The sequence below is a fragment of the Lutjanus erythropterus genome, chromosome 12 (genome assembly GCF_056507025.1).
Source record: "Lutjanus erythropterus isolate fLutEry1 chromosome 12, fLutEry1.hap2, whole genome shotgun sequence".
Taxonomy (NCBI): Eukaryota; Metazoa; Chordata; class Actinopteri; order Lutjaniformes; family Lutjanidae; genus Lutjanus; species Lutjanus erythropterus.
The window spans coordinates 33,944,648-33,957,434 of NC_139328.1; the positions used below are offsets into that span (position 1 = coordinate 33,944,648).

The window sequence follows — 12,787 nt, forward strand, 5'->3', positions numbered from 1 at the left end:
GATGATTGATTGAAAGATACAAAATTGCCCTTTAATTTAAACAAAGCAAAAGAACACTAAAACACAACTGATATACCCTTTGAAATATTTTAGAACTAAAATTACCTACCTCTTTGGGTGCACTGAGGCCATTTGGGTCCCTCTCCTCAGCAGAGTGAAAACACAGGCAGTCTAACTCACAGTTCCACGTTAGTCCTGGTCCTGGAGAAACAGCTGGGTGGTCTGAAAGTTGAAACCAGCAGTGGTGAAATCCCAGGCAGTCCTCAAAAAGCAAAAAACGGTCCTCCCCTGTCAGCAATGGCGTCCTCCGCTCCCGCAACTCCTCAGCAATGGCGTCCTCTCGTTAAGCGTCTTCACCGCTTTTAGCTGAAGTTAGCATACAAACACTAGCACAAAACACTTGCCTTAATCTCTCTGTTAAAGCATGAAATGCGACTTAACGTCCACAGCTAGTTTATCACTGTTTACTGAAGCATTCACAAACTATCTACAATAGTATTTCTCTACATTTCTGCCACTTGGTGTTTCTCACTTTTGCTTCTTCTCATTCGCGTTTCTATTCGGCCCCTCCTCTTGTCGCCTTTGACCCCGCCCCCTCCTGTTCTCTTCCTCACCTGCGGCCAATTACCACAGGTGACTCTGACTGACAATCATTTTAACCAATAAAACACTCAAATAGCAATGATGAAATTAAAGCCACGCTATGCAATTTTTCAGGTCACACCTGTTCAAACCTTCACTATTTATTTTAAAACAGTTTAACACTTTATTTTAACCACTTATTCAACTATGTACAAAAACAATGTTGAATCATGTTAATCTCTCAATTATCCATTTATTGTTCTCTTTATTAACCAAACTTGCTTTCAGTTTATCACTCTATTGTTTTTATCTGAGTTACCCCTGGAAATTAACTTATTTAATACCCTTGCTTTTTCCACAGGGCTAAACTTAAAAAGCACTTTCCTGCCAGAGGAACACTATTAAATCATGTAAAGTTCCTTGTGCAATGAAAATTGCTTTCATATATCAAACCACTTCATCTGGTGACACATTTTAGTACAGGTATATGAATTATCATGATTTCATGCACCAGGAAAGAATGTATTTGTGTTATAGTTCATGTCACCAAATATCAGGCATTCACATGTACATAAAAAACAGAGGTTCAAAGCACAAGGGGCAAGGATTTTAATTTATTTAAAGTGTGTCCAAGTCCACCTTTGCCATCTTGCCCATGTAAAGGAGAAAGGGGCTCTGGTAGCTCAAACATGCATGGACATGTCCAATAAAGCTGCTAGACAGAGCTCAGTAGGTATGTTCAAGATTAACTGCACCTCGCCTGGAGACTAGATGAGATTAGGCAGCTGCAGCAAGAGGTAGAGACAAAAAGCTGCAGTCAAGTCGGACAGTTTCCAGTAGACTTCAGAGAACATACAGGAAGAGACACTAACATCCTGTTAGATCACCTGTACCTGAAGTTTGCAGACCACGTTCATAGCTGAAGAAATAAAGTGTGTTCTTGATCGTTGATTGAAGTTGAAACAGAGATCCCCTTCTGTTACGTGGAACATTTCTTCTTTTATCTGCCTTGTAAAGCACTTTGAAACTGTTCTTCTGATAAGTCACATATAAAAAAAATTAATTATTATTATGAGCCACAAGATATCTGCTTGTTGACAGATTAAAATGTCATTGCACAACATCAGACTAATATATCCAGTGTTAAATATTATAGTTACACAGAAAGAAGAGCCAATCAGAGCCTATCAGCACCCCCAGTGTTTCAGAGCACAGACTACAGTTCATTTTGATACCTAATTTTACATGCTTAGTGATTTTTCTAATAATTCAGATTTGGCTGGGTGGTAATTAACACCTTTTTGTGGTATGACAAACTCAGATCACACATTTATTGTTGCTTTAATTAATGAAATAACTAAGGCATTTCAGTCATCATGACTTTTGAGTTATTAATAATGTTCATATGTTCTTCATAGGAAAGTCTGCAGTTAAAGGGACAGGCCAAAAAACTGACCATGGCAGCATATATTCTGTGTTGAAATCTTGATTACTTGAGCATTATTTTTCATTACCTCATCATATTTGTGGCCCTTCAAGTAAAGTGCTGATCGGGTGCATCTTTGATAAATAACATACTGATAAATAACAATAGTGGTAACTCAGGTGGCATTTGTACCTCAGGAGGCCTGCACCAGTCTTCAGATAATGCAAACTACTGACTGAATTTTTTTAAATAACTTTTTCTTTGTTTAGATATTCAGAAGTCTTTTTGGTCTTCTGACGTCCGCTGCTACTTTTCACACACCAAAGTTGCGGACTAGCTGCCCTAATCAGCGATTTTAATATAATAAGGTTACATACCTAGGAAATCTGTGTTGAACTCTTTTTGAGCTTTTTGTGAGAGCAGGCAGCCGGCAGGTGCACAATGTGAAAATGTCAGCCTATTCACAGATGTCCAATGCTCACATTTCATTGATAAATAAACCCGTTGCTCACACAGCTGATGATAAGAGGAGACGACAAGCAGAGTCTGCGTGAGGACTCTCTTCTGGGGGCTGAAGCTCTCTGTTAAATCATTAACTGAAACTGCTGGCTGCTGCTTATTTTGTGACCCCCACGGTTCATTTGCTCACACCGCTGTGCAAGAATAATGGATGAATAACTAGGTTAGTTATGTTCCAAGCAAAGATCATCATATGACCCACCAGGGATACAGCTTTTAACCAGGATTCAGATAGGCTTCTAAGTAGAAGTACTTTGTACTTACTGATAATTATAATTATGGCTGCGTATATGAAATGCAGCGGCTAGCGTCTTCAATCTGCACTATTTTTCTCTCTGGTAATCTTTTGTAATTATGCTGCACCAGTGTAGGTACTGTGAAACAAGCTGGAATAAGGGGGTAACAATTTATGATTTTACAATAAAATCATACTGTAGTTGTTTTTTGAAGACTGGGTACCTATTCTATTCTATTATTACAAGCTAAATATAAATAACTAACTGTAAGATAAGGAGAACTAACAGTGCTTTAGTCCACAAACTCCATAGTTACCTTTTAACTAAATGTAACAAGGGGAGAGCTAACAGTGCATTAGATTACAGCCTGCATACCCCAAAGTTACCCTTTAACTAAATGTAACAAGGAGAGAATTAACAGTGCTTTAGATTACAACCCACATATCCTGTAGTTACCATGTAATTACATGTAACAAGGGGAGATCTACCACAGCATATAAATCTAAATCACTCTTTAACTACAGATGACAATATAAGAACAATCTGTTTCAAGTCTACTTGCCTCAAAACATGGAAGAACATACACTGTAGCAACAGAATTGCTGCCAAGTAGTTAAAAAAATAGTTCCCCAGTACCTACACATATGTGCTGGTCGTACTGAACTGGTACAAGATTATTACAAATAATTTACACAGTTACTCTGAAGTAATTACAGTGTATCTTGCAGGCTGTAATCTAAAGCGTTACTAAATATTATATTACTGAAATACTCAGTTCCCTCAGGGCTGCCAGTGTATGGCTAGACTAGGGCACCAAAATATCCAAAAACAGTCCTGGTTGTGGGTATCAGTTTACTCCCGCATTCATCTACAACGGCCTGTAAGAATTGAGAGGGTTTGTTCTTGATAGCTTGAGGTTGTTGATCCCGTTGGTGTTGGTACTACTGAAGCAGAGAACATCTGAAGCCCGATACTGCAGACGAGCGACGGGGCTCTCCTGTGGAAATGCAGAATTGATTAGCATGTAACTGGGAGTTTTATCCAGCGCAACTTTCAAAGCCAGAGAATCACAGACATCTCTAAATAAGCCCTACAAGATGATGTGGTCTTTTATTGAAGTCAAAGATGAAAAAAAACACTTAAGAAGGACTTGTAAGGCTTTCACATGACAAGAATAATATGTATCTGTCAATCAACTCCTTCCATCCTTGCTTTCAAAGTGACTTCAAGTGCGTAATGTAAAGTGCTATAGGCTCAACAGTGTGCAGTACAGAGTGATCGAAAAGACCTGTAGGTGACCTTCACAGCTGATGAAGCCTGCTTGGATTTCAAAACGCACCTCTTCTGTATTTGAAATCAATGATGGTTCTTTCAGTGTGTGTGCTCGTGTATGTGTGTGTTACTAACCTGCCAGCAGCGACCATTGAGTGATTTGATTCAAAGGGACTTTGAGGATTAAGTAATCCACAGGTAGCAAGCAGCACCCAAATGGAACTGTGACTGGGCACAAATTCAAGACCGTGTTTTTCACAAAGTGTGTGTGTGTGTGTGTGTGTGTGTGTGTGTGTGTGTGTGTGTGTGTGTGTGTGTGTGTGTGTGTGTGTGCGTGTGTGTGTGTGTTAGAGAGGCCATGTGTGTGTTCACTGCCCGCTTGCATGGCATCAGCAACACAGTTTGTCATACAGAGGAGATGGATGTCAATGTATGACACTCTTAAAGCCATATTGGCAGCCCCTTGGCATTAATATATCAACAGCTGCACTTCTAAATGTCAATGTCAAACTTGGACAATGTCATCCAATTTTCAGCTGAATTACGCATTTGCCCTCCTGAGGTGTCCTTGAGCGAGACACTGGAGCCCTATGAGCTGTAGGCCCTGACTGCGCTGCCTGCCCGCCACCTCGCTGAATGGCTGTGGCGAGCACTCCAGCTTTTCTGCTGCAGCGCTGCTACTGCCAGCTCCACCTGACTACACTGAGTTTGCACATGACTATGGAAGAAAGAAAAGAGCTGTAACCAGAAACCAGTGTGATTATTTTTCCTTTGGCCAGGGTGTATGTGTGTGTGTGTGTGTGTGTGTGTGTGTGTACAGGGACATTAGGGCTGCAGCTATTAATTATTTTCATTGTTGTTTAATCTGTTGATTAATCCATTGGTTGTTTGGGCTCTAAAATGTTGGAAAATGGTGTTTCCCAAAGCCCAAGATGATGTCCTCAAATTTCTTGTTTTGTCCACAACCCAAAGACAATCAGTCTGCTGTCATAGAGGAGGAGAAATGAGAAAATATTAATGTCGAGGAAGCTGGAATCAGAGAATTTTGACCTTTTTTAATTAAAAAGAAAAATACTCAAATCAATTAATTGATTATCAAAATAGTTGGCACTAGGGACAGAGTCTGCAGACATTGAGTCTACAGACATGAAAACTGTATTAAAACTGTATTAAAAAGTCTCATGTTGCTGGCATGATTTTGATGTGACTATATATGACCACTTTCATTGTTTAGAACAGGGTGAATCCCCCCAGCACCCTCCCCCAGCATTTACACCCAGGGACTGGAAGTAAGTTTGTACACACATCTGAATTTAAGGATTGTACAAACACTGTAAAGCCTGTAATTACCTGAGATTAGATGTTATTTGAAAAGGATCACTCTTGTCCCCACAGCAAGACAAGTAAATGAGTCACAATTTGAACACTTGAAAAAGAGAATTATTGGAACAACTTCAAAAAATACTTCAATTGGTGATACACAAATGAATTAAATTTGTTCAAATCAACTTTACAAGTTAGATAAACGTGTTAGCCTGACTTAATGATAGCTGGTTTTGTTCAGTGAGTTTACTAAAGCTTAAAAAACACAACTTAACCAAATCAGGTGGACCATATAACATAATACATTATTTTATCACAAAATAATTTTGTGTAGCATTAGACTTAACCTTCTTTCCAAGTCACTAAAAGGAAATGGCAGCTCAGCTGTAGGGAAAAAGCTGAAAAAGACATGGACGTCATTATGTCAGATGTACTTTAGTAAGAGAAACCTAGCTGACATATCTAACTGAAATAAGTATAGCAGGTTAAGGGAACGGGAAGTAATTTCAAGTTGTTAAAATCCACAAAAAAGATGAGTCTCATTCAAAACATTAAATCACTTCAACTACTTCTGAGATACATTTTTTACAGTGAAGGAAATCACTTTCAACATAGTGTTCTGCTAAAACTGTCGGTTAACATTATCAACAATCAAAACAATCAGTATGAATCATCAAATAAACAAGTTATTTTAGAGTTACCAAGACTTGTATTTCTATCTCTGAGTTCCCCCCATACAGCTCATGAGTCATCACTCATGTTTTGATCAGCAGTCAACAGTCACAGGGAGGTGTTAATTACGTCCACAGTCCACAGAAGAGTTTTGGCCCCATCGAACACAATTAACAAGTTCTTTGGTGGGAAGCCAGTGAGTCCTGTGAGTACCAGTGACTCACACTAACTGGTCTGCAATGCCTCCCTCTTTCTAGGGCTGGGCAGTTAATTAGAAAAGTTACCAATACCGACATCATGTTGAAACATTTGATAAAGTTTGTTGTGTGGGATTATTTCATTTTATTTATGTCAAAGCCTTGTTTACCAAGAAGGGATTTATTTTTGGGTTGAACTGACATTAATATTCAGGGACTGCAATGAGGGAAGTAACAACAAACAACAACTTCTAAAACTTTAAATGAAAATGATCATTTAGAAATGGGTCTAAAATTTAATATTTTATCTAAGACAACAACGTGTCACCAAACATCAACATAGAACCAGGGTTGTAGGAAATAAGGTTTAGTCCTGCTGGTAAACGGTCATCAAAATAGTTGTGGCAGAAGCAGCAGGAACAGACGTACAGGCAGCTCCACTTATCTTGTCCTGTCCAGGTGGCCCATATTTCCACAAATGTTCAGTCAAAGCAGCATGCCAAATTCTTTACAATAAAATGAAGCGTCATTTTTCCACCCTGTTTCAAAATACTTTGCAGCACAGCCCTACAAATGCCTGTGGCAGCAAACAAAGAGTCTTGGTTATTTTAGCATACCTGTTATGGAAGGTTTTTTTTTTTTTTTTTTTTTTTTTTTTTGTCTTGTGTAATGCTGAGAAGTCGTGTTAATTTTAGTTTTCACACCTCATGCTATTATAATCCTCAGCTCAGACCACAGCAGGTAAAGTGCCAAATTTAACACTGAATATGATTTATTTGTTTGTTTTCGAATTTGTCACTCAGTTCTCGCTTGATTTTTTTTTTAAAATAAACAACAGCTCATACTGAGATTTAATTAACTAGAGGTTGTCAGTATGTTCGGGTGACATTTCATACCACAGAGAACCACAACGGGTTGTAGAATTATGAATGCACTGTACATCTTAAAGAGATAGTTCACTCAAAAATAAAAAAAATCAGTCATTATCCATTCACCCTCATGCCAAGTGAAGGTCGGATTTAGTTTTATAGTCTACACAGGAAACAAGAAAACAACATCGCAGAATCTTCCAAACTATTTGAGTGAATGGTGACCAGTTTTCAAAGAGACGCCTCCAGACTCCTTGTCTGGCACAATCCAAGTCTCCTAAAGCCCAACGTGCGGTTTGGACACCATCACACCAGAACCAGTTCAGACAATGTGCACATGCACAGGTGGCTCTAAACTAAGGATCTACAGTGAAGATTTAGGCTGAAAACATGGTGTAAATAACATCTTTCAAGTCAAGTCATGTTGGGGCTTTAGGAGATTTTGATTACATCAGATGAGCAGTATGGAGGCATTTTATGTTTTTATTTTGTTGGGGTTTTTTTTTACATTTGAAAACTGGTCACCATTCTCTTCCATTGTTTGGGAGATTCTGCAACACTGTTTTCCTGTGAAACTCCAGCAGTGATTTGTGGACTGACACTAAACCCGACCTTCAATCAGCATGAGGATGAGGAGATAATGACTGAATTTTCATTTTTGGGTGAACTACCCCTTTAAAGTCTGTATGGAGGAAAAAACGTGGAACATGGCTCAGTGACGTGCCTAAACCCTAACCCTAAACACGCACAACACCAAGCAAATTACAATTACATCAGTTTCCCTTTTCCCCAATGAGCCCATCTTGCATCTTCTTTGAAATCACCACAGGTTATACATTTCATTACCTACCACCTACTCATATTTATGCTACTGATCATTACCCTCTGAACAAAAAGTGAATTTCCCCAAAGCATTTCAAGCCACAGAGCACAGCTAGTAGTTGCAAAATTGTGGTATCTGTGCTCCCTGAGAGAGGTGCCCTGACAGACTCCCATCTATACAAAGAGACCTTCCGTGACAGCCTGGTATATAGTGTGAGCATCGGGGGGGTTCCTCTTCACACTTCTGTGACTTTTGCTCAGCTTCTTAACCTCAACAACACACTGAATGATTCAGCCATACAATCTACCCCGACAACACAACTTTTTTTTTTAGCGACTTTCTTTTCCCTCCCTATCATTAGTGGGTTGTATGTATTAAAGACCTGTATAAAAAGTTTTTCTCTTAAACTTCTGACACTACCACAAGTTTGTTTCATCTTTTTTTTGGCCAAACTATACATAACAGTGTGTGTCTGTGTATTTTTTTACATGTGAAGCCACCCAGTTGTGTGTCTGTTGTTACATTTTGTCCTTTTTAAAGCAGGGTTTCTCAAAGTTTTGATGACTGAGAACCAGTTTAGCCTTATAACACCATTTGCATCATATGTGGTGCATGAGATTCTGAGACCTTTACGACATCAGTATGATCAGTACTGAAAAACCTGTTGTATGCGATCTGAGACATGTCTTCTGCCCTCTGGTGGATTATCAGTGTACTGCAGGAATCACAAATCACAGTTTGTCTCAAAGAGCTTTACAATTTGTACAGCCTATAAAACACTATGTCCTTAAGTTGCATGCACACACTATAAACTGAATGCTCAAATTGATTCAAAAATTACTAACTTAAAGGGATAGTTCACCCAAAAATGCAAACTGAGTCATTATCTACTCATCCTTATACCGATTGAGGGTCGGGTTTATTTTGTTAGTCCTCAAAAGACCGCTGGAGTCCTGACATGCTTTTTGCACACCGTCACACCACACACACCCAGTTCAGACAGTGCGCATGTAAATGTAGCTCTAAGTTATAATCTAAAGTGAAGATTCAGGATAAAAACATGGTGTAAATAACATTTGTTTTAGTTAATTTGGCATGTGGGGCTTTAGGTGATTTTACACCAGGCAAATAGCATGGAGACATTTTATGTTTTTATTTTGTTGTTTGAAAACTGGTCATCATTCACTTCCATTGTTTGGGAGATTCTGCAACACTGTCTTCCTATGAAACTCCAGTAGTGTTTTGTGGACTAAAAAACTAAACCTGACCTTCAATCAGCATGAGGGTGAGTAAATAATGTCTGAATGTTCAATTTTAGGTGCACTATTCCTTCAAAAATGTTGAGTGCCAGTAGAATTTTATTTCTTTTGTGTTTATTAAACTCATAATTCTTGATTAAGACAAAAAAGTGTTTTTTTATATTGGAAATTTTTCAGTTCTGTTAAGGTACTCCAATGAGAGTGTTGAATGAAACTTCTGAGCTGCATTTACAGAAAACATTTGAGTTGGCTTAATCAATAATTTTAAATCAGCTGTAATCAGAGTATATAAACTTGTAACTCCACATCTTTAAACGCTGTTAACCTCAAACTTTTGAGTTTGAGGTCAAAACAATTGCGGCAACTAATTCGCTCTTTTTTTTTTTTTAAATGATGTTAACTTATTTGGCTTTACAGCGTACAGAAAGTGAAGTTTGAAACGCTGGACCATCTTGGGAACATTTGTAGTTGTTAGCACTGCTCGAGCTAGCTGTAATCTAACAGGTCATAAGCATTAGCTGTGTGTGTGTGTGTGTGTGTGTGTGTGTGTGTGTGTGTGTGTGTGTGTGTGTGTGTGTGTGTGTCAGCCAGACTGAAGGCAGCACGCACCAGAGAAGGTGGTCCTTTCACACGGAAATTTTCACCCAAGTTTAATATTTTAAACTTAAATATGCAAATTACACAAATTTTGTGTGTTAGAATTGCATTATTCACACCAGGAGATGCAAATTTTATGTCTATTCACGTCTTTACACTAAGCTTGTATGTAATTGGTGGCCTGGTAGCTCAGTTGGTACTGAGACTGAGTCCTCTGCAGCAGCTGTGGGTTCGACTCCCACCTACAGACCTTTGCTGCATGTCATTCACTCTCTCTCCCCCTTTCCTGACATATCTTCAGCTGTCCTATGAATTGAAGGTATAAAAGCCCCCTCATCCCCCCAAAAAATCTTTGTAGTCTACTGGCACTTAGACCTTCAATTTGGACCATGAAAAACTAGCTCATAAACCTTTTTAACAGTGGGAAAAAATGAAGAAATTTCAGGTGAAGCGATCAATGTCAATTTTCCATTTCAAGAGAGATTGAAATGTAACGTCATGACCCCTCCACACACAGATGAATCGATCAATCTGACCAGTCTACTGCAAAACTGCTGTAAACGTATGAGTCTTTCTGTCCTCCAGCCCACGGGTTAACTGACCCAAAGTCTTCTACACGAGACTTTGCCAGTCCACCTGTGGTCATATTGTCCTGTAGTACAAAACCTTAAGTTAAAAAAGTGGGAAGTCTTTATTTCTCCTCAGGAAGTAGACAGCCTCCTCACCCTCAGTCGAAGCAGAAAGACATTAATAATAACAATAATAAACCTGTTTGTAGTCCTGCAATATGTAGCCTAATAAAATGATCAAACTGTAGCATCACTTCCACTGTAGGAGGAGTAAGTTACTGAATTATGAGTGCAATACTGGAAACCCAGTGGACCCAGAGATAAGCAGAGACAGAGTGAGGAGGAGAGGAGGCTTGATAACAGTTAAACTGTGATTTGCTCTGTGAATGTAGGGAAATGATGAAATTACGATGCAATTTCGAGGTAAGCATCAAGTAAGGAACAATTTTTCTTTGATTTTAAGAACATTTTTCTCAGTCTCAAACTCCTTCCTAGTATACTTGTGTTATTCAGAACAAGTACAGGCATTATGTGACATGACCCCTGACAAACTGCTCCTGAAACTCTTTCAACTGTTCTAGTCTCATAAATATGTCCCTTAAAACCTAGATTCTCAAGTTCTCTCTGGTGGTACATGGAAAAATATCAGAAATCTCATTTTTGAACAAAATAAATGAATTAAAAACATACAATATTATCAAAAATACTACAAAAATTCAAATGAAAACATGAGAGCACTGATATGTAATTTAAAATAAGTTTGTCTTTCCTGTATGTTTGTTTCCATATCAGCCTGCTATGTTGTAATGATCATGCATGTGGCGTGTACATATGTCAGCCATGATTACTGGTAGTTATAAGTCAAACTCAGATGGCAACACAGATAGTGGACATAATATGAGGAGACTGAAAATGAATGCTTCCAAAACAGAGAAGTGCAGATCAGTAAGAGAGTAAATCGAGCAGCAGCGTTTAACGTTGCACCAAATGGCACAAAACAGTAAAGTGATACTTGGAGACCTCAATATTTTCTGAGGTGGTATGCAGCATAAAAAGTTTGAGAAACATTGCTTTAAAACATATCAAAAGTCTTAAGAAATCTAAGTGGGAGAAAGTACTGGAAAATACTGAACTTTGTGATGCCTCAATTTCAATTTTTGATGTCCACACAAAGGATTCAGTGCTGTCCACACTCAACAAGAAACTTTGTGTTTTATGTGAGATATGGAGTTGAATGCAGTACAGTGGATGTGTGAAAGGAAATTTGTAAATAAGCTTGTGAGTTTGTTTTCTTCACTGTAAAAACAAAAAGTTGATTTCAACGCAAATTACTGCAGTTGACGTAAGTTATGAACACGGCTCAAACTTGTTTTACCAACTAATAATGCTTTGTTGAGGTAATTTACTGTTCATCTTTAGATAAACCTGACTGTTTTAGAAAACTAAGAAAGAAAGTATTTCAAAAATTATTGAACTCATTGTGACTCATTGTGAAACTGAATAATTCTTTAATATTTTCAATTAAAACCATTTACTTTCAAGCATCCAAATAATGTCAAATATGATTTAGGACCAATTTATGAATTTCTAAAACTCAAAGATTCAAGTTTATCTAAAGAAAACTAAAGATTGTCGCACTGTAAAACTTTTTTAAGTTCAGGCCTATTTCAATACAGAAGTTTGAGTTGGACTCAAAATTTCGAGGCAACTTACTGCAATACATTTCTTTTCATTTCTCTCTTTTGAGTTGTCAACTTTTTTACAGTTTCGCACTATCTTTGTGCTGAAAACAGGATTTACTTAAGAACTAACATTAAGTCTGTGTTCATCATTGTTGACATTTATGTTGACTGGTGTAATGCAAATTGATCCTTTGCTAAGCACCGCCCTCTTTAGTTACTGTTGCTAAGCCTGCCAATCTTCCCATTCTCGCATTATGCAGTTTACGGTGATAACGGTGGCAGATTGAACATCGAAATTGGGAGTAATTGTTGAAACACGAGATCTGTGATTCCTGTAACAAAAATGATGTAACAAAATGTAACAAAAGCAGCCTCTCACTTCTAGCTGACGAGGGTGGATTTTGTCGGCTAAAATAATGACTCACAAGCAGATTTCATAAGTGTAGCTAGCTGATGTGAGCTAATGCCAAGTCGACTTGAGTCAGCTGAGAAGTCTCCAGCTGACGTTTAAATGTTTCCATCTGACATGTTTTATAACAAGAACCCTGTGAAAGTGTAAATGTAAAGTTACCTAACAGCTGCATGCATGATATAATGTTAATGCTAAAAGACTGAGGCTAAAGCTAGCTTACATCTTGCCAAACACTGGTTGGATGGTGAAATACAGCAGGTATATCTACATGATAGATGAAAAAAATACACCCATTAATGTGGGAAAAGGAAGCAAGGGGACTCAATTAGTGCAGTGGACCTTCAGACAG

The 12,787-nt window shown here is 38.2% G+C and overlaps 2 protein-coding genes across 2 annotated transcripts in view; one reads left to right on the forward strand and one right to left on the reverse strand.

The window, feature by feature from the left end:
* LOC146318283 (uncharacterized) overlaps positions 1 to 12,787 on the reverse strand; it is a 151,375-nt gene that overhangs the window by 103,467 nt on the left and 35,121 nt on the right. Inside the window, exon 2 of the mRNA XM_084732525.1 lies at positions 110 to 337. Coding sequence (XP_084588651.1) covers positions 110 to 337 — 228 coding nt within the window. The remainder of the gene's footprint in view (positions 1 to 109; positions 338 to 12,787) is intronic.
* Positions 1 to 12,787, forward strand: part of LOC146318286 (uncharacterized) — a 228,298-nt gene that overhangs the window by 82,175 nt on the left and 133,336 nt on the right. The window lies entirely within an intron of this gene.